At 34.2% G+C, this 22,924-nt stretch overlaps 1 protein-coding gene across 8 annotated transcripts in view; it reads right to left on the reverse strand.

Annotated features, from left to right (window-relative positions):
* The window catches only part of Lrrc7 (leucine rich repeat containing 7), a 509,113-nt gene that overhangs the window by 356,385 nt on the left and 129,804 nt on the right, over nucleotides 1-22,924 (reverse strand). Inside the window, exon 3 of one of the 8 annotated variants that reach the window (XM_074079772.1) lies at nucleotides 10,051-10,126. The exons of the other annotated variants lie outside the window; for them this stretch is intronic. Within the exon in view, the coding sequence (XP_073935873.1) occupies nucleotide 10,051 (1 nt within the window). The 5' untranslated portion in view covers nucleotides 10,052-10,126. The remainder of the gene's footprint in view (nucleotides 1-10,050; nucleotides 10,127-22,924) is intronic. 8 annotated transcript variants of the gene reach the window in all.

The raw sequence follows: 22,924 nt of genomic DNA on the forward strand, positions 1-22,924 counted from the left end.
CCTTCACTAACACATCTTAAACTATTCTATTGATAATTCAAAATAAAAGAATGGTCATATATTTTGAAAAAAGTAATAAAACTGCCAGTTAATACATATCCCAGGTGACTACCACAGACAGTTGTCTTGTATTAAAACCCACAGGAAATATAAAAATGCAGAGCAATAAAAATGGTTGACATGATGATATAAGTGCATGTTGACTCAAATCCCTCCTGGGAGCTATTTTTACATCATTCGCACACTCAGAGATACCATAAATTAATAACTGCCAAAATGATTAACAGTTTTTATTAAACTTTTTCTATATTCATGAGCATGAGATTATGGTAAGATTGCATATTTATAATCATAGTGTATTCACTTAATAACTTCTTCTAAGAAAATGTAAAGCTCCACATAAAATATGTAAAACTAGAACTAGACTTTTCAATGCAGAAAGAGCTTTTTTAAATCTTAGTTTAAAAAAAATAAATCTTAGTTTGTAGTGTTTAAATAAATTCCTTAAAGTTTCCACAGAAAGTCTCCTTTCAAATGGTAACTGATCTCAGAAAAGGAATTCTGTAAAATATATTCTTCACATGTTTACAGGGGGTGGTACCAGGAATCCACTCAGATTTGTATTGTTCCCTATTGACAAATAAGCTAAGAGCAACAACTCAATGAGAACAGTGAAAGAAGAGAGAGCTACTTCATTGGGAGGCTAAAAAGTAAATGAAGCATCTATCTTAGAAACTATTCATAAAGGAGTTGGATTGGTAAGAAGATTGTAGTGAAGAACAAATTGGGAAAACGCATTAATGGCTGCAGTGATATTTTCCCTTACACCAAAGTGTATAAAAGAGTAACCTGGCTTTCACATTCATTTTTGTCCAGTCTCTTGGGATGCTGTGAGTCACTAACCATCACAGTCCTCCTTTCAGGATAGAATCATTCATTCTTCCACCATTTGGTGGAAGTTGCACACTAATGGCTCTTGGAGATGCCCTGTAGTGAAGGGAATTATGTCACCCCTTCAAAGACTGACTGATGCCGGTTTAGGGCCCAGCTGCCTTGTCCTCATGTTGGCATAATTCTGAAGGGCTTTCCCAGTCCCACTGCTAACTCTCAGCTCTGAGGAGGCCTTTATTATGGCTGTAGTGTAGTTCAATGTCTGTCCCTCTCTTTACCTAGTGCTACTCAATAATCTTCCTACACAGAAATCTTTATCTCAGTCTGTTTCCAAGGAACCCAACTGAAGGCCCATTCAATTTCTTAACCTATATGATTAGGAAATTCCACAGGTTCCCAAAAGATTGTAACTGGTAGATTCCACAAATGATTGGATTTCTCAACAGCTTTTATTTGACTCTATTGGTCATTCTTCCTCTTTTTGCTTCTGTGGACTCAGTTTACCCTGGTGATGTTCTTACTTCTTTAAATTTTAGTTTTTCTTTTAACTCAAGTTTTACTCTCAATTCTCTCCTTACCTTGAATTGGTACTTTTTCAGACAATTTTGCTCTCACTCTTGAATTCAGTTCTTATCTTCATGGTAGAAACCCTTCAATCTTCATCTTCAGTCAAGATCTATGTCCTACATTTCAAAACCCTCTGGATATCCTGTGACTGTATCTGGTGACTGTTCTCTCTACCTACCCCATGATTCACTCCAATCCAACCTTTATACCATGGCCTTTATATCCAATGGCATCAAATACTGCTATTGTCTTTCTTCTGTTGTTGTAATAAAGTTTTTTATTTCTATTTCATAAACCTATGACTTTATAGAGTTTTATTATAGTGATAAAATTTTATGATGTCCTCTCCATCCAATTTCTCTCAAGCAAACTTTTCCCTCCTGGGAATACAGAAGAATGGAATGATCCTTCCTGTCTTATAGAACTAGATTGTAACACTGATTTTTCCTTTAGTAACTGTAGTAACCATAGAAAACTCACAATTAACTTCTCTGCCCCTCAGTTTCTTATCTTTTTTATAGAGATATCATGAAAGTTAAGAGAATCTGTGTATAAATGCACTTGGACTACATAGAAGTGATTTCCCTCTCTTTGGCCCTTCCTTTCCTAGCATTAGAACACCTCAGGGCACAGAAGCCAGGTTGCTGGCTCATGAAGAGATCCTCCTGGCCAGGAGCTTGGAGTGTGCAGCTGGTAGTTGCCACTCTGCTCATCCAAGCCTTGAGAGTCAAGCATAGTTTGTGTTCACCTCCCTTCTTGCCTCCAGCTTCCTGCTCCTGTACTGGCTACTTTGTAGCTCACCCCTGATTACTGTAACTTTCTTTCAATTATAGTATTTATAGAATGTAGGCACCAGAAGTTGCACGTTCCATTTTGGTGCCTGTATAGAATCTGAACAATTTTCTCATCATTTTGTTCTTTGGATTTTGAGTTTTTGCCCACATTAATGCAACCTCTAATCTGTAACAATTGGTTTTCCAATTGTTCATGAACTTAGATTAGTTTAAATTGCTTGATATCAAACACAACGACTGATGTATTCTGTTTTTTAAATATTTTTATCACACTTTAAGGAAACTAGATACATAAACCAAATAAATTGATAATTATTTGTAGTAACAGTTTAGGAGGATGAGAATTTATTTAAAAATAGAAAGCTTCCATAGTATAGTGAAATGATTCTACTCTAAAAAAATTCACTAATCCCACACTGTACAATTATTGTGGGTCTCTCTCTTCCATCCATGAATATAAGTTTCTGTGTGTTCTGTCAAAAGAGGACCAGCCTCCTAAATTATTTCTAAATTTACTTATTCCTATTTTGATCCAATTCATGCATAGTTTTCAGGATCTGTCTCTCAAATTCATAGCCTTAAATTATCACTCCCTGCATAAAACACAAATCCTTAGGAAAATGTGTATTTAATCTCTTTTTTTACTACCAAATCACTGTAACATAGAATACTTTCTGACAAATAGTAGATGTTCCATAAACATTGAATAAATAAATCCCAGTGTTAAAAGGTATAAATTTGTCTTCTGCATAGTTACCTTTACAAGCTATGAATGAGAGCTTTGTACAAAGTCCTAAATATAAGTATATTCTAAGTGTGCTTCCTTTCTAAACAAATTTGTCCAATTTGATTTGTATTTCTTGGTTCTCAAATAGAGATGGTCTCTCATAGTGATTTGATTTACCATTTTTAAACTTTATGATGGTGTAAATGTGATCTATAATCAGCAGAAACTGTACTTCAAATTTTGGTCCGTACCTGGACTAGTGATATGACAAATGATATCATATGTGATATGATACTGGCTGTGATGCTGAACGATGGCAGCTGGGTGTGGCTCTCAGCCAGTCACATGATCACAAAGGCGAACAACATTCTCAACAGTGTACTGTACTTCTAAGCAGCGATGTTCATTAGATTAGGTGCACTAAGTGCATTTTAATTTATGGCATTTTCAAATTACTATGGGTTTATTAGAACATAATCTTAAATTGTTAATTGTGTGCTGTGTGGTCATGTATCTTTCTGCTTATTCCAATCCATTTCACACACTGCTCTGGCTTTCATATTTCAAATGAATAGCTCAAAATATCTTAGCTACGAGTAAAAATTCCACATGACTTCATGTGATGGGTGGCAATAAAAATGTGGTTGCACTAAAAGTACTGTATAAAATTATCTTCAAGCTATCTATAATGTGTACATGAAACACAAACAAATTCCATTTTGTACTTATTTCCCATCCTCAAGATATATTGTTATATATGTATGTGAATATTTCAAAATATGAAAATAATATCCAAAATCTGAAAGAAATAAAAGATACTGGACCTGTGTTATACTCAATCTTACAGATGAGGAAATAGAAGCAAGGACATGTTAAGTATTTTTAATCTTATACAGCCATAAATAGTATTTCACTTTAATCTAGGCAATCCAACTTTAGAACATGCATTTTTAACTGTGAGGCCCTATAGCTTCCATGATTCACATCTTTGTTACTCTTGATGCCTATTTGCAATAGACTGAGTATTAATATCCCCAGCAATCATGTGTCAAAATCCTAATCCCCAAAGTGATATATCAGCAGGTGAGGTCTTTGGGAGGTGCTAGGTTATTAGGGCAGAATCCTCACAAATGGGATTAGTGTCCTTATAAAAGGGGCCTCAGAGATTTACCAGCCCCTTCTACCATGTCAAATTCTGAGAAGACACCTGCCTATGAGGAAGGGGTCTTAAGTAGGTACCAGATCTGCAACTTCCCAGCCTCCAGAACTGTTTATTCTTTGCATGGGTTATGGTCTTTTGTTACAGCAGCCTGAATGGACTAAGATACTTTCTAACACTGTAACTTATAAAGAATCCAAGTCTCTAAATATCACACGAGCTGGATTGCAATAAAAATTAAAGGTTTCATATTCAAATATTCTTCCTAACAATTGTGAGAACTGTCCTGTAAAACATGGAGGAAAATAAGAAATAATTCACAAGGACTTCTATCTACCAAATTAGATTCAGAAAGTTAAAAAAAAAATCTATTCCTGTGCTGTTTTTGGCATTTTTTGATACTTTTTTCTTTTAATCTGTTAAGTCTCAAATGAGGTTCTTTTTTTTGTTTATTGACATATTTTATCTGGAAAGTAAGATTTTTAGAATAGCAGTATAAAAGTATGAAGTCATCTCTATATTTTATATTAAAGATAAAACATTCCCTAATTATAAAAACTGATTTTTCTATAATTGCAGGTGAATTAAGATGAAAACTATCATAATCTACAAGAACTACCTGTTTCTGAAGAATTAAATATGGATATAAAATATACATGTAAAAGAATTATGGCAAAAACTAAATAGTTAATTCTATTTCAAAACAAAAGCTGTATTTTGCCTCACATAGCTAACATAAGCAAAATCAAATTTTACTGAAGAAACACCTGCAATACATTTGAAAGTAAAAAAGACTATATCATATACAAAGGCTAGTTACAAAGTTATAAGAAAAAGACAACACAATAAAAATAGGTGAATGAAATCAGCATACAATTTAGAGAAGAGTATATGACTGACATACATATGAAACAATGCTATATCCTTCTAATATTCAGGAAAATGTAACTTGAAATAATTCAGGTTATTACTCTATATGCAGCAGAATTAGAAAAAGGAAAAAAAGACTAATTACAATATAATTCTGAGTAGCAGTGTCAGGAAAAAATACATCCCACAAAAAGAGTGTAGAAAGACTGTAAGAATACATATAACCCTGTGATGTACAACCATCACAGCTTTTAAGTTCTATACCATTCCATTAAGTTTAGAAAGTCATATTCACAACCTGATGGACAGTGGTAAAATGGAGCATGGCAATTTTATAAAATCTACCAAAATTACAAAATGGTATACCATTATACGCAGCAATTCCATTTCTCCTGTGATACAGTTGCATAGATTCAAAACAATGATTTATATGGTCATTTAGAGCAGTACTGCTTATGATAACAAAAGACTGGAGTGATATAAAGCCACAAAATGTATTATTGAGGAGTTACAAAAAATAATAAAATAATAAACTTTTTTTGTGAGCACATATGAAGTCATGTGCAATATTTTCTACTCACAGAAAAGCAAGGTATTAATGAATATCTAAATATGCTGTGATTTCTATGGAAATGGAAAAATACATGTGTGTGTACATACTCTTGTGCACATAAAATTATTTCTGGAAATTTATATCAGAAACTCCTAACACTAGTTATCTTCCTCTAGATTGGGAAATTGGTTAGTTGAGAATAGAGTTGGAACAGACATTTTTAGTTGATATAATTTACAAAGTTTAGATTTTTGAACTATTAGCATTAAAATGACTTTTTGCCTAGAAATGTGAATGCACTTAATGTCGCTGAACTGTATGTATACTTAAAATGGTTAAAATGGTAAGTTTTAACTTGTGTATACTTTAGCTCAACAAAATAATTTAAAAATTTTAATTTCTTTTAAAAAGTACATATGTCTCAACAAGTTTGTACCTGGGTACATATCACTTTGGAAACAATAGTAAATAAATAAGGATATATTCAAATTAGCTTATATATTTAGTACTTTAGGTGTCAAAGTTGGTGACAACAAATTATGGTAAGTTGATTAATAAAAGTTACCCAGAAGCAGAATCTAAAACAGCCATTAAAATCAATATTTCTTGAAAGGATACTTAAGACAGTGGTATATCTATACAGTGACAATATTTTTAGTGCTAAAAATACTAAAAGAGTTATTAATCCATGAAAAGAAATGGAAGTTATTTAAATGCACACTGCTAAGTGAAAGAAACCAATCTTAAAAGGTTACCTACTATTTGATTTCAAATACATGACCTCCTGGAAAATAGAAAACTGTGAAGAAAGTAAAAAGGATAAATGGTTGCCAGAGACTAACTGGAATGAAGTACAGAGGATCTTTAAACCTGTGAAAACTATTCTGTCTGATGCTATAATTAAAATGGTGAGTACATGTCGTTCTATACTTATCAAAACCCATAGAATATCCAGCACCAGGACTGAATTCTAATGTAAACTATGGACTTTGGGTGATAGCAACATATCAAGAGAGGTTCATTGATGGTAACAAACATAATGCTTTTGTGTGCATGTGTGAGGTCAAGTCGTACTTTTCTGTATTTCCTACCAAATTTTCCCGTGAATATAAATTCTCAGAACAAAAATTTTATTATTTTTTCTTAATAATATATATTTTGAGGCATACTTTAGGTTTAAAGTTTGATATTTTTAACAAACATATATAGTAATTAAGTATTGACTACCTCAATCAAGAAGTAGAATATTTGGTTGGTCATCCTAAAAATGTCCCTCATACTTTTTGTGGTCAATCTTCTTCCCCTACCATAGTCCTTGCCAACTACTGATCTTATTATAGTAGCTATGGTCTTGTCTTTTGTAGAATATAATGTAAGTTAAGTATGTAGTTTTTTGCATTTGGATTCTTTTACTTATCATAATGCTTTTGAGATTTGTTCATTTTGTTGTTTGTGTCAGTAGTTGATTCCTTTTTTTTTTGGCAGTACTGGAGTTTGAGCTCAGGGCCTCACACTTATGAAACATTTTATGTTTCATAATCTTATTTTCCTCTTCATTCTATTTTTTTTGAGAATTAAGAAATAGTCAAAATATACTGAGTGTATTTTCTTCAAGCAGGAAGTAGTAGTACTTTAGAAATTGTGAGAACTATCCAAGGGAAGGAAGATAGTAATTCTTTCCCTTCCTTCCTTCCTTCCTTCCTTCCTTCCTTCCTTCCTTCCTTCCTTCCTTCCTTCCTTCCTTCCTTCCTTCCTTCCTTCCTTCCTTCCTCTCTCTCTCTCTCACTTTCTTTCTTCTTTTTCTTTCTAAAATTTCTGGCAAGTATACCTACTATTGGCTAGGGACTGCTTGAAATTATTATTTGCGAGGCAAATAGAACATTTGTCAGTCTAATGTGGGAAATCTTTGAGATTAACAAATGGAAAAATAAGAAGTCGTGTATTTTTGATAGGATTACCCACAAATATGACTTCTTTTACTAGTGTACATTAAATGAATTAGCTATCCAAATTTTGGGAAGTTTCACAATATTTAAAATAATGATATTCTGAGAAAAAAGCAAATCTGATTAAAAAATAAACTGCTCACAGATAAATCCTAAAAACATAACTCTACCATTGGGATAAACAAATGAAGGAGATAAAGGAAAGAATGGTGGCACAATATTGTAAGGGATTCATAAGAGTATCTAGCTTTCCAAGTTTGATGGCTCCATTGGGTTTCCCAATCATAGTCTAATTAATGTGTCCAAAAGATTACACTTTTTCAGTCATCCTCCCCCTGGACTCTTCAACAGCATTTAGTACTATTGACCTTTAGAATCTTACTGCTTCTTTGGTTTCTTATAGTAGCAACAACAAAAAAAGCCACTGGAAGTCAGTTTTCCTATTATTTCAGACTCTTCTCATTTCTGTGGTTGATTCCTCTTGTTTCAAACAGATTTTTTATGATCGAATACTGATGATCCTCAAATATCTTCCTGAGTAATTTCCCCTTTCACTGCATATAAGCTTTTTTTTTTGTCTGATTAAATTCTGGTAGCTTCAAGCATTATCTCTAACCAGATAATTCATCTTGTATGTCTTTCAATCCTAGAGCTTCTGTTCTGTTTTTCCAGCACCCCTATGATCACCCTTGTTTTTGCTATGTATTAGAGGCACTACCAACTAGCATTTCATCTTTCTTACTAAAATACCAATTTTTATCCTCTATTTAAAGTTTGTGATTCTTCACTTTTCAGCCATTCAGACTATGTTCTTAGGGAACCTGGTGAAGAAGTTATGTCCTTCAAATAAAGGTCATCTCTATCTCCACTGCCACCACTTTAGCTGGACTCTTGAAATTTCCACCAAGATTATTTCAAGTATCAGTTACCCGTTTGTATGAGATCAGACTCCCTCCCAACAGTTTACTGGCACCAATATATTTTCTCTTTCTTTCTTTTTATTATGAACTCTGCTTTTAAGTTCCTCAATGCCTTTCAATTTATGTACTTTGTGATTTCCTTCTGAACTAATACTGAGATATGTTTTCACAATTTTCTCTTCTTCAATATGAGAGTAGCCCAACTGATCTATTTGAAAATCTTTGAGTTTTGAAGATATTTTCCTTTCCACCCTCTCTTAACTATACACAGGTGTCACTTTATGACAGTCGATAAAAATTCTAAATGTATAAACCAAATGCATTAGGGCTAATCATTTACATTATAAAATATTTTTATCTTCACTAAGTTAGTTAGTGTTAAATATTCTTCATATCAATATGTGGGGCTCCAACTGTGTAAATATTTGATAGATTTTATACATGAAGTATTTGTCATCCATGATTTGTCTTTCATAAAGTCTTAAAAGAACATTGAAAAAGGAGAAACTACTGTTGGCTTACACAATTTTTTAGGAATCTGTACTGTTAAGAAACTGAAACACAATTTTACATATTTTCTATAGTTTCACAGAAATATTACTCTGGATTTTAAACATAAAATATTTCTACATAATTTATAAACTATTTTCACTTCAAGTACCACCATCATTTCTTATACACCTGTTTGCAAATATATTTTTGTCATTGATTATCATTGAAAAAACTCATTAAGAGCTAACTGCATTTTTATCTTTAAAATGTATATATGTTTATGTATGTATATATACATACGTAATTGTAAAATATAAAATTTGTTTCTAATTTCAAACTTAGTTCCTTTTTACAGTGAAATATTTGAGATTAATGCTTCTTAAAATGCTTTTAGCTTAAACATTTTATGATTCTATTACAATCTTCAAGGTACATTTAAGGAGAGAATAAACTCCAACCACAGTAATATGGAGCAATGAGATTTTCAAATATTCTCCTTGCCATTTAAATTATCTTATTTACCCTTTCCACATTTTTAATCCATTTTTTATTCATTCATTGAAATGTTGCATGGTTTTATCATTAAATCTCCAATTTTATTTCTTGAAATGTCAGAGAGTACTGATAAATGGAAAATTTCTATTTTATGCCTGGATTTCATTTAATATCACCTTGAAGTTTTGAAATGTAACCTTCAAAAGTAAATGTGCTTTCACTTTATTTCTTAAAAGCATGATTATAAAATAATTTCTGTTAATGGTTTATGAGAGGAATCAATGCATTTACATAGTGGTTAGATATGTTACTAGGCAGGGAGATCATTTACTTTTCTTATTTTTTGAAAGAATAAGTGTTAAATTAGGGCTCTAAAAACCAGACCAGATGGAAGATACGATATTTAAACTTATATTTATGACCAAAAATAATATCATTACTGACAGAAAATGAGTTTCCTAAAATTCATAGTTACCATTTTTCATCCTAATTATTTTTGTGGTGTAATATAAATTAGCACAAATGTTGCTAAGTATAAATTTAAAATTACAAGACTATTTGTCTGTTATTGAGTGAATTCCCAGAACACTACTGAATTCTTTATACTTAAGCATAGTAAAATAACATAGTATCTACTTGCTAGTTATTCCTGTCTCTGCAGACTTCTAGGTTGTGACCACTTTGACTTGCATTTTTTTCATGTGGCGGGCTCCTTTAAAAAAAAAGAAAATTTAAAAATTTTAATTAACTGAACTTATAAATTAACAAATGCATCTAAATGAACATAATAAATAAGAATGGAATGTGAAGAACTTAATGAGAAGCTTTTCTGGCTGTCAGGTTATACATCCTATTAGAGAAATTCCACAGATACTACCACTTTAAACCTTTGAGCTGTGGGTGTATACATCCAGTGTGTAACAAAAGGATACTGTTGTCCACCTTCATTCTTAAAGTAACACTTCAGTACCTGCAAGGAAATTGCTTTGTATGGTGATATTCCTCCTTGCCTGTTTTATTACTAATAACTAAGAAATAAATGTGAAACCTATTTCCCTTATGTTAGAAATTATAAAACCATAATTTCTTTTTAAATATCTCATAATTGTATTTCTTACACACCAGAATTATCTTCTCCTCTAATTACTCCATTTGAATAGCATCTTACATTTTTATACTGTACCTTGAACATGGATTTAGTAATTCCCAATGATCATTAAAACAAAGTGCATTGACATTGTCAGTTATTATGAGTGCATGCAGTCATAACTGAATGTATTCACTGTATCATGCATAATTAAAATAATTGAGTCCAAATTACCCATATGCACTTGAAATCATCAAATTTATCTTAGAAAAGTGACTTCCATGAGAGTAAGGAAGATATAACATTAATTTTATATGAAAATTTGCACTCTATACCCCAGGGGAAATAAAGCAGAACACGACCTTACAATTATAATTTAAATCTTTATATATGAATCAGTAAACCCAACACTCTCTACCCAATGATAAAGTGTGCGAGTCCAGAGTACAGGGAACTTCCATTTATTAATGGAACAAAGTCAGGCAGAGTCTGGTGTTCTAGCAGTCTTAAGGGAAGCTATGTTGTCACTATTACTTTCTGCAATGTTTAAATTAAAATTTTAAAAGGGGAATGAAATGACAAAGAAAATAATTAAGATATGCTTAATAAAGTCAAATGTACACAGTAAAACTTAAATACTAACAAACCCCCTTTGAAAGGAACTCTAAAAGATATTCTGGAAAATAAAAAGAAAGAAACGTGAAAATATAAAAAAAACAAAATGATGAATATTGTGTTTATGTAATTGATACAATTACTTATTTGTTGAAAACACAGTATTAGACCAAATAAAGCTTAGCAAATGGTGTGTTTAGGCTCAAGTAACTTTGTAATTACAAATGCATTATTAAAGTGAGACAGAATAATATAATGTAAAAACAAATTTTTAAAAAAGCCACTAGCAGAAAAGGAGGGTAAAAGAAGGAGAATATGGTTGATGCACATTCTAGTCAAGAATGAATATAGCAATTTTAAACCTGTTGAAATCACCATAAGAAAGGGACCAAGGCAGAAAGGAGAAAAGTAGAGGGGATGAACGAATTAGGGTTATAATACATATATTATATTATAATATATGTCACAATGAAACTCCCTATATTGCTATCTTAAACAAATAAAAATGTCTTTTTTTCAAAAACGGAAAATGGGAGGGTAAAACAGGTCCCATCTGGGGGATTGGTACCAGTGGGAGGGGAGAGGATAGAAGGAAAGGGAGCATGAATGGGGTGTAAACACTATGTACTCATGCATGAAAATGAAAAAATGAAACCTGTTGAAACTATTCCATGAATGCAAGAGGTGAGATAAAGGAGAATGATGGAGGGGGTGAATTCAACTGTGATATAATGTAAGAAGTTTGGTAAGTGTTGCAATGTAACTCCAGTGCAACAATAATAATAATTTTAAAAAGTTAAAAACCAAGCTCAAAAGCAACAAAAAAATGAGTTAGAAATAAAGGTTTTATCGTGACTTAACATTCTTTATAGTCTTGTCACTGTTTATAGAGGAGAAGACAATGTCTAAATTCCTTACGATGACTCTCAAAAATTTGTTCTCTGGCCCCAAGTTTACAACATTCCCCCACACACAGTTTTTCTAGCACACTTTCCTGGCCAGGCAGGTGGAAATACTTGCTGTACCTCTCCACACCCACCTGCACTTTGTCCTTATTCACATGGCTGTCTCTACTTCTGCATGTCTGATCTCACCATCCCCTTCAAAGTCCATATAATAAGACGCCTTTTCCAGGAGGTCTTTCTCAATTCTTCTCATTTGCATGGAAGCTCTGTCCTCTGAATTTCCATTGCTCTTTATCTCTCAAAACACTTTATTATAGTCACTTCACTTATGTTTCAACACATCAAACAACTAAGCTGTGGGTTCTTTATAGGCTGTTTTTCTCTCTGATTTGTCCTCTTATTTCTACAAAACTCAGGATCATATATGAAAGACTGCAAGTACTTCATACCTGTTTTTTTATTGAATGAATTTGCATTTCTACATACATTTATTAAGATGTATTAAATTTTATTGTTAAGAGAATTCCTTGTAGAGTGATGCCAGATTTTCTTGAGAACATTTCTCAGTGTGTCTGCCCTCTGAATATAGAGGCAGAGACTCTGAGCTGCAGAGTGTGCCTGGGGCTGGCGGAAAGAGACTCTCCTCATGGGAAGTAGAAGGTTGGGTGTTATAGTTTGGATCTGGAATGTCCCCCAAAGTCCATATTTTAAAACCTTGATCAGCAGCTTGTGTTATTGGGAGAGGATGGAACCTTTAAGAGGTAGGACATAGTAGAAGAAAACTGGGTCATGGGGTGTGCTCTTCAAGGGGACCTTGGAACTCCAGCCCCTCCTCTCTCTACTTTCTGACTACCATGAGGTGAGCAGGATTTTTTCACCATGCAGTCCTGCTGCGATGTTCTGTCTCACTGATAAGTAGCAGTTAGACATAAGTGGTGGCCCCAAGCGGAGAAAATAATTTGTAATTAAACTTCCCAAATCCACAGATGTAGCACAGCCCATGGACACCAGGGGATATCCCTGGATACTTTAAAGTCAGTCACTCACTTAAAGCTTAATCCTTTCTTTACTCAAGAGTAAGCCACACTCTAAATATCAGCTAGGCCTGAAGCTGGAAGTTTCACACAGGTAACTCTTTAACTTAAGAAAAAGACCCTCTACAAGAAGGGGCAAATGGACCCAGGCCAGAATTTCTCAATAAATATTCCAGATCCAAATGCTGATACCAAAGACCTCACTCTAGAAAAGGCCTGCTTTCAGTCTATTGAAAGTATACTCCTTTCCTAATAAACCTTCTTATCAATTTCACTGTATTTTTGTGTCTTGCCTGAATTCTTTTTTTACCAGACACAAGAACCAAGGTGTCCACCAGTGCTAATCTTTCTAGTAACATTACCTCAGGCCCCAAAAGCACAACTGACCATTGACAAAGACCATTGATTGAAACTATAAGCCCAAATAAGCCTTTTCTCCAAATAAATTAATTCTCCCAGGGATTTTGTCACAGCAACAGAAAGCTGAATAACACAGTCAGGAAGCAGGGTGAACTGGTGGAAGGCCTTAGTTCCTTTCTTTAACCCACTTTGATTTTTGTAAATTCTAGAGAATATTTGGTATGAAGGTATTGGCTGAACTTAGCATTGGGGTTGAAGAAGGAACAGAAAACTAGAAGCCAATGAAAGTCCCAGAAATTAGCAAGGTGACTGGGGAGATTATCCAAGCAAGCTCTTTGGAAAATGTGTGCAGCAGCCATCAGCTATTATTACTAACATTTTGTACTGAGAATTCTTGCTTGGGGTAAAAGGCTGAATTTAATGTTTAACAATTCTGTCTACTCCCCAGAATTCTAAATCGTTTGATCAGTATTGTACCAGGTCCCAAACAGATTCCACCTGTATCCTTTAAATAATCAAGGTTCAGCTGCAGTGATCATGAACACAGTTGAAATTAATGAAATGGCCAGTCCATAGATGATTAAGTACTCTTACTAGAGTTTAGGTCTGCTGATTAGAAAATAGGAATCAGCGATTGCAACTTCTTTTTCTGTTCAGTGAAAGTAATAATTGACCTCAAGTGTCTCAGGGTTTTTTTAAAGTAATAACTTAACTTGTTTTCTTAAAACAAGTTAAAAACTATGCACTCTCCTTAAAGAAAGGTTTTTTTCCTTTTTATTACTGTTTTACTATAACAAGTAAAATTATAAGCCTAAATGCATTATTCTAATATCTAAGAAAGTGGGGGCTGGTGGAGTGGCTCAAGACATAGTGTGCCTGCCTAATATCTAAGAAAGTGATATACTTAAATTCTTATTTTTGATACTCGTCATTTTTTAAATGAAAATTGCCCATCTACTTTAAAGTACATTCACCATTTAATACACTGAAAGGAATACCTATATGAATTTGAAACAATAAATATTGGGTTATGTATATTATTTTAAAAGTTTGCAGATTTGCTTTTGTGTCTTCCACATCACTGGAATCGAGCCTTGCAATGGTTAGTGTGATTAATGTTAAAGCTAAAAAGATAACAAAAAACCCTGTTGGTTATATTAGAATCCAACACATCAGCCTTAATGATTCCCTTCCTCTAAATCACAGATGATGCTGCAAAAATTACACATGAAAATGTGTTCTTTTTCTTTTTTAATTCTATCTGTTATGGTTGGTCCAATGTTCACTTGGATGAGTGCCTGAGCATCCAGAAATAAGTTTATTTTAAAAGACTTATCAAGACAGTTATATATGAATGTATTGTTTAAAAACCTTTTAAGAGGTTCCTTGCTTTGGGCTATAACTTCTGTTTTGTGGTATTTCTGGTTTCCAGTTTTTAAATCAACATTTTAGAAATAAAACTTCCTTACTAAGTGCCTTAATCATATGTACGTGACACAGAAGAAACTCATTCATTGTAGTGTCAGTCGCTAATTCACGTGAACACATGCTCCTTATTGTAGCCTTTCCTCTCTACATTTTCTGCATCTTTCTGTGGCCCAAGTTGCATTTGCCCCCAGTTTGACCTGCTTCTTTGACAAACTACTCAAAAATAGAAAGAGCATGTTGAAAGTCCTTTGACTTTCAGTATAAATTGTCCTTTGAGTATAAATTCCTACTTAAGACATGATTTCCCAGGGGCAAGGACCTTGTTCAGTTATGCTTCTAATCAGTGTGAATGACTATAGATCCTGCAATATTTAATACGTGTTGCCACAGCACTTGAGGTATGACTGCCTCAAGTAAATAGGCCAGATCTGGATGTCAAGCTGTGCAACTACCAGCTACACATTTCAATAATATTTAAGAACAATTAGTTAATACAAATGTTAAACATTCATTAAAATTAATCTTTCAAATCCAGAGAATACATTAGTGGGGCATATTTCACAATACCAAAGTTTTAGATCTATGTTTCCAAATATTGCATAAATGAAAAAATCAGGGGATTTGAAATGTCAAGAATGCTTTGAAATAGACATTGATTGGCAAACAACTTTAACTGAGTCTCATGGCTAATCTTCTATTAGTGTTTGGTGATGTGATTATTAATAAGCATTGACTTTTAATGCCAACAGTGTTTAGGAGCTAATGAAGTACAGGCACTGCATAGCAAAGTAATTTGACAAACTCAATCTCATGCATTTTTGTGCTGAATTATAGACTTGAAAGAAATTTGAAATAACCATAACCAGTTCATCATTTGTGAAAAATTACAGTATATCCATCCTTAGCATATGAGAATTTACTACATTTTGAAGATCAGCAGTATCTTCAGGATATTCATTAGGATTTGTTGTCACATCTTACAAGTGCCCACCCTGTAAGAATCAGAGTAGGATGACTTTCCAGAAAGCATGGGATCATGAAATCTGGATGGAACAAAAGATGTCATTGCAGCAGGCACTATGAGTTGCTTGAATTTAAAAGCAGAGTTTTAAAGTCCAGATGTGAAGATTTTTCAGACATTGGAAGGGAAAACAGAATTCCGAATATGAGACTAAGGTCTTCTGGGTCCTAGTCTATGTGGGGTCTGGGATACAATATTAATATGCTCCACAGAAGAGTTTATTGTTGAAGAGAAGACATACAAAGCAGATTTAAATGTAATCTGCTATGTGATTTAACACAGGTACACACTCTATACCATGGGGTCTTAGAAGATGAGCATGCAGCACAATCTGTGGTTCATGGAAGGCATTTAATTGGGTAATCAGTAAATGTCTTGGTTAGCATTTTATATACTCTGTGTAATTTAGTCAATAAAACCAAGATTCATTAAGTTTTTTCCATAAATAAGAAAAAGAGGGGAAAAAGTGGCAGAAATTGTGGATCTCTAAAAGGCTTTCATGGTTGCCTTTACATATGCTCGCCTCTCCAAATTCCTTTAATCCTACAGGGGGGGAGCAAAATAGACAAGAATAGAACTGCTGGGCCTGGGTTCTGCCAGCAACAAGGAAGCCCTGAACCTGTAGTGAAAGTTCTGATCTAGACTGGCTCATCCCTACACCTTTCTCTGTTCTAGATCCCCTGTCTTGACCTTTGTCTAGATCATCACTACTATTATCTTAAGTAATGAACTTAAAAGTCTTGATTTGTATGTCCAGACACATAGTTACACAAATTAACTGTTTTTCCTCATTATAATGATAAACTAAAATATCTGCTAACAATATTTTTGGCAGTACTGGGGTATGAATTCAGTGCTTGCTTGGTAGGTACTCTATCACTTGAACCATACTTTCATCCCTTTTCTCTCTGGTTATTTTTGAGATAAGGCCCCCTTTTTTGTCCAGGCTGGTCTGGATAGTGATCCTCCTATGTTAGGCTTCCTGCTGTAGCCAGAATGACAGGCGTACACCACCACAACCATGTTTTTTCCTTTGAGATGGGGTCTTGCAAGCTTTTATTTGCCCAGGCTGGCCTGGAAAAGTAATCTTTCAAACCTCAGCCTCCAAAGTAGTTAGGATTACAGATATGAGCCACTGGTTCTCTGTTCTAACAATATTTCTTATGTACTTCTGAAATAAAGGTGAAGTTGTAAAGTTGTAAACTAAAAGAGGTCCCTAGAAAGCATATCCTTCCCAAAATACAACTCCCTATCATACAGTTTAATTCTTTATGATGATTTTGTTAGGCATACATCTTGACTCTTTCCATACATGAAAAAATTGAGTTAGGAGTCAGACATCATTCATTCATTTATTGAACAAATGAAGAGCTTCTAGTAACCAGGCACTATGGTGCTAGAAACACATGTTATTAAAGACCTTATAGTCCTGGAAGTTCTGGATATACAAAAATACTGAATTTCTCTGCTTCCATCTTCCACGGCAGCTAGATTGGAGCCATGTGACTGAAAGTTTGGCCAAAGGGTAGGGAATAGAAACCATTTCTAGGCCTGGCTCTGGAAGAAATCATCCCATGTGATCATTTCATTTTCTCTTTCCCTGGCAGACTGCTGAGACCCAGTTGGCACAGTTTCAGTGGAAGAAGGCCCCCCAATCTGCATTGATTAGTGACATGAGGGAGAAATAAAGTTTTACTGTGTTAATTTGGGGTTTAATTTTTTCCCATGGCATAATCTGTTCTTTTTTGTCTAAAGAAAAGGTTTTATAAGCAAGACAGATTCTAAACAAATTATTATAGAAAATAAAATTTTTTAATGGGAACAGTGTTCTGAACAAGAATAATAGGGGACCTGGTATAGTTGATTGGACTACTTTCATTAACATTCACTCTCTGTCTCCCATGTTCCTCATATACTATACAGAAGTAGTATAACAGTTGTGCTGGGCTTGGATCTGTGACTTGCTTTGGCCAACAGAATAGGTGGAAGTAATGAAGGACCAGTTCTCAGCCTATGCCTTAAGATGCCTTTGTGTTTCTGTTACACTTCTACTATGTGTAAGAAGTAGATAATAAATATGTCTGCATCAGCCCACTGTTCCTGAGAGGAATATAAAAGAACCAGGGAGCAGAGTTTTATCTGCAGAGGTACCTTAGATCAGTTGACCTCCAAAAGAGCCAACACAGACATGAACAAACCTAAATGGGGCCAGCACACTCCTAACCCACACCCAGATATCTAGGTTAAGTAAATTTTCATTACTGCCTGACACAAAAAACTTTTTGTTTGCTATACAACTTCACTGAAGCAGTATTTAACTGTTAGTTTTTGGGTTTTTTTTCCCTCAGATAAAGTGGTCAGAGAAGACCTCATTGTGAAGACAACACTTAGGCAGACACAGAAGGAATAAGAGGAAGATAGCCATGTAAGTGATTGATAAGAAAATTTTATGGACAAGGAAACAACATTTAAAAAGATATGAAATGGCCCAAACAATGTATGCACGTGTGAATAAATGAATAAAAAAAAGATATGTGACATATTTTAAGGAATTAAAGGATGGGCAATATATCAGAATCTAACAATCATGAAGGAAGGATAGATCAGAGAGATCTGACTTTATAGGCCCCAGCAGGGAATTGATTTTTATATTTCCAAAAGCCAGTAGAGACTTCAGTTTGTAGAAGGCCAGCTTAGAGGTGGCAAATGATTATAAGACAGGATGGGAATACATGGCTTAAAAACGCAATTAGATAGCCAGCACACTTTTTGTTTAATTTTATGCATTGTATGTATATACAGTGGCTTTGAGGAACTGATGGAGGTTGAAGGCCCTTCTACATCTCTACGTGGCATGGCTACTTCTGCTGCTACCAGCTTTGATAGATAAGAAGAGGAGGCCTGGGGAAGCTCCGACTAACTTCACAGAACACTTTGCTGATTTTTCCACCTACTTTTATTGGTCTAATAGTGTGAAAATTTTCTCTTACTCAGGGTTGTCTTCATAGTACTACTACTGTCTTATATCATCTCATAGAACAGTGTGGTATGGCAGAGTATGAAACGTGCAGTGAGGGACACAAGAGTCACAAACTCACCATTATAACTTAACTTCACCAGCATCTCACTTTGGTCTGTCTGGGTCTTTATTGCATCTTTTTAGTTCTAAAGCAATAGCATGCCTTCTCCCAGGTCTCTATGACTCTCAATTTCCCTGCCTCCAAGACTATAATGAAGTCCAGAGATTGCTTTCTAGGACGTTTTCATCATGCACCTTTAACTAGAGCTGGGAGAGAAATAAGAGTGAGAAAAAGGAGAATTAACATTTACTGAATGTTTATTTTATTCTAGATTTTGTTATAAGTGATTACAAATGATAGCTTTCTTAGGTTAGTTTCCCCAGAAGCAGATTCTGCCTGAGATAAAGATTATAGAACAAATAATTTATTAAGGAAAGACTTCCAAAATTCACCAATATGAATTAAAAAAAGTAGCAGGGGAGGAAGGGAGATCAGTAATGGGTGTGTTAGGAAACACATTGCCACTCTGAGAAGCTGAGGCTCTGTCCTGCCAAGGGACTCTAGAATACAGTGTATAATATGCCTCACCTGAGGGGACCTCTCAAGAGTGAGAAAGGTGGGCTATTTATTCTTCTCCTCCCATCTGCTAACAGCTGAAGACTGCACCTAGGACATTGACTCCAGTGTAATTCCAATCCACACTAAACATAACCTGAAATAATGTTCAAAGGATCTGACACTTGGGTGGCATGGCACAACTGGGAGACTAAGGCCAAGGGATGTGGGAGCTCCTGAAGAGCTATAAAATCTTTTTCTCACTTATTCCTCATTAATGTCCACCATTTTTAGACAATTCCTTGACCACTCAATTTGAAGACATATACCACCACTCTCTGTCTCTATTTTTCTTCTGAGCCCTTGTCACAATTGTTCATGATTAATTTGCTTATAAAATTTCTGGATTTGTCACTAGACTTTGAGCATAATGAGGTCCAGAACTGCGTTTGTTTTGTTCATTAACATCTAATACAAAGTAGGAAGCTGCTATTTGTTGAAATGATGAATGAATAAGACCCTTAGGAAGTATGTAGTGTGGTCTTCATCAAAGGGTGGAGATGTAAGGTCACTCTGGTGGCGACAGGATTCCAATTAACAATGGGCTGACATAAAATTCCATACTCTCTACCACACTGTCACAATGACACCATGCTGTTTTCCTATTTCCTGCCTCAGAAAACTCAATTATTTCCCATTTCCTACATCATTAAATCTAAATTCCTCTGCCTGACTTTCAAATCCCTCTATATAATCTGACTATTTAGATTAGTCTTGCATCTTTAAGAAAAATTAGTGAGCAAATCCATTAAAGGATGAATGAAATGTTGCTTAAAGCAGTATGTGAAAATGACTTGCAGGTTGCTTATTGTTAACAATTTGTTTAATATTAAGAAGCCACATGATATAGTCTTTAAAAAGTCTAATGTAAAAAGACTGAATGAATACAAATATAATTTCTAGAGCAATGAGATGGGCGAGTGATAACAAATGTTGCACTCTTTCTGAGGCCAAAATGACTGGAATATTCAAAGTAACACAGGACAGCACAATTCTTTCTATCTGTGCTCACATGAGCAATTTTGCTTGGTGTTGAAGGAAACCCACATAACTGTGCAAGCAAAATGGAACTATTAAGTTGAAACCAGAGACAAGGGAACAAGAAAATCCTACTTTTATTTGCTAAGAATGTAAAGATGCTTTCATTTATGTTATCTCATTTAAGCCTCAAGGAAAGGTCATTAGATGACTGCAGAAACTGACAAAAGCATGAAAAGACACTAGCATTCAGCCATGCAGCAAAAATGACTTGAAGAATAGAGCTGAAGCCTGAGTACTAAATTGCAAATTTACAATGAAAACTGAGTAATGGTATGACCATGCTTTTTGTTGACTTTATTTATTTATTTATTTATTGGCAGTGCTGAGGTTTGCACTCAGGGCCTCATGCTTGCTAGGTGGGTATTTTATCACTCAAGCCATGCCTCAGCCCTTTTTTGCTTTAGTTACTTTTCAGAGACGTGTCCTTAAGCCCGCTGCATAGCTGGGGTCACAGGCATATACCATCATATCCAGCTTATTGGTTGATATGGGGTCTCACTAACGTTTATTGCCTGGGTTGGTCTTGAATTACAATCCCCTGACCTCTGCCTCTGGAGAGCTAGAATTACAGGCATTAGCCACCATGCCCCATGTTTGTTGTTTTATATTAACTAGAATGTGCAATATTGGTTAATTGAAATATCTGAAGTATTTCTGTACTACTTCTTATGGGAGTATTATATTTCTTGTTTCAATGGTACCAGATAGGCCAAGTGACTCATTTGGCTAGTGAAGTACAAGCCAAAGAGTGGCCTTAGGAGCTGTGTGTGCTTTTACCTGAGCTCTTTTCTGTCTGTGGCAAACCCCAGCTATGTTCCATCTTTTTCTACGTTATAGAACAAAGAGAGAGTAGAGCAGAACCCTGGCTAATATGCAGGCATCATGTATTTCTAGTGAAAAATGAACTTTTGAAACTGGAAACACACAGGTTTGGGGATTGTTTATGTAAGAAGTGGGTAAAAGTGTTTGATTCCGAAAATTTTACAGATTGAAACTTGAGATAATGAAGGAAACAATCTTCCAGGAACAATTTTCAGTTTAATGTAGGGAAAATATATAAATGGCACTTAAAGTGATTCTAATATTCAAAAGAATCTGGCACATTAGGACAGGAGGGCATGTGATTCTAAATGAAATGAGAATTGAGTTAATAAATTGTGGCTTTTTTAAAGCTGAAATATGTGGGAGAATTTCACTTAGTTGGTTAAAATAGTATTTTAATGCTTAAGAAAATTTGAAATTTACTACATTTGTCTATAGATATATATTTGGCTAAAACATTCAAGAGTGGTTTCAGTTCTTGGGGAGGTTTTTGCTTGTCATTAAGTTTTTTGTGGTGCTTAATAAATAAAATAACAGGCATGATATTTACAAAGAAAATGAAAATATTTTTAAAATGTAACAAAGCCTGTAAATAATTTTAAAGTGATGATTTACACTTACCTGATTTATAAGCAGAACAGTGATTTTGCATGATCAAATTTAAGAAAAATATTGAAAAACAAGGTTTGTTAAAAAATTTTAACTTTTATGAAATGAAAATCAGTTAAAATTTTCCAATAACCATAAGACCATTCTAAAACACTAAAAACTTATGGCAAAAGTTATCATGAAGTTGTGACATATTTCATGTTTTTTACATGAGGAAATGAGCCTTAGGAAAAATAAAACAAGTTGTCCAAGCTAAAATCATGGTAATTTAATCAAAGTAGTAATTCTATGTTTCACTAAGTGGCTTTCGAATACTTCCAAAAACATAGTTTATTCTCTGTCTTCTGCTTTTAACATGTTAATGTATGTTTATTTATAAGTTTTGTAGCTGAGTGGGGATGTGCTGCCACACATCTGTAATCCCAGTACTCAGGAGCCTGAGGCAGTGGGATCACAAGTTCGAGGCTAGTGTGAGCTCCATAGCCAGATACTATTTCAAAAGAAAAGTTTTCTAAGTGATCAAGTATAAGGAAAGTCTTAGCTATTGTAGACATTTCTGTATTGGAAAAAAAATTAGTCCCTGGTTGAGGTTTTTTTTTTTGAAAATGCTTTTCCTCCCAAATGGATGGACTTTTCCCTTAAGATCAGAAGAGATTTAGTCTAGATAAAATGCTAACAAAACCCAAGAGTGTAGAAACTACTCAGTAACTAACTGCTCAGAGAGCTAACAAATTAAATGTATATAAAACATGTGCTTCAACTGGTTATTTTATATTCTCTTCTTTATCTCCTTCAAAAAAGAACTTGAGAAGACATAATAAAAGGCATGCAAGCTAATTTTAAGTAAAAAATAAATAATCATAAAAACGAAAGGACAGTAAAGTACCTAATTATAAGAACAATATTCTTTTTAAAAAATTTTTATTGTTTTATTATTCATATGTGCATACAAT

This window comes from Castor canadensis, chromosome 7 (genome assembly GCF_047511655.1).
Source record: "Castor canadensis chromosome 7, mCasCan1.hap1v2, whole genome shotgun sequence".
NCBI classification, from domain to species: Eukaryota; Metazoa; Chordata; class Mammalia; order Rodentia; family Castoridae; genus Castor; species Castor canadensis.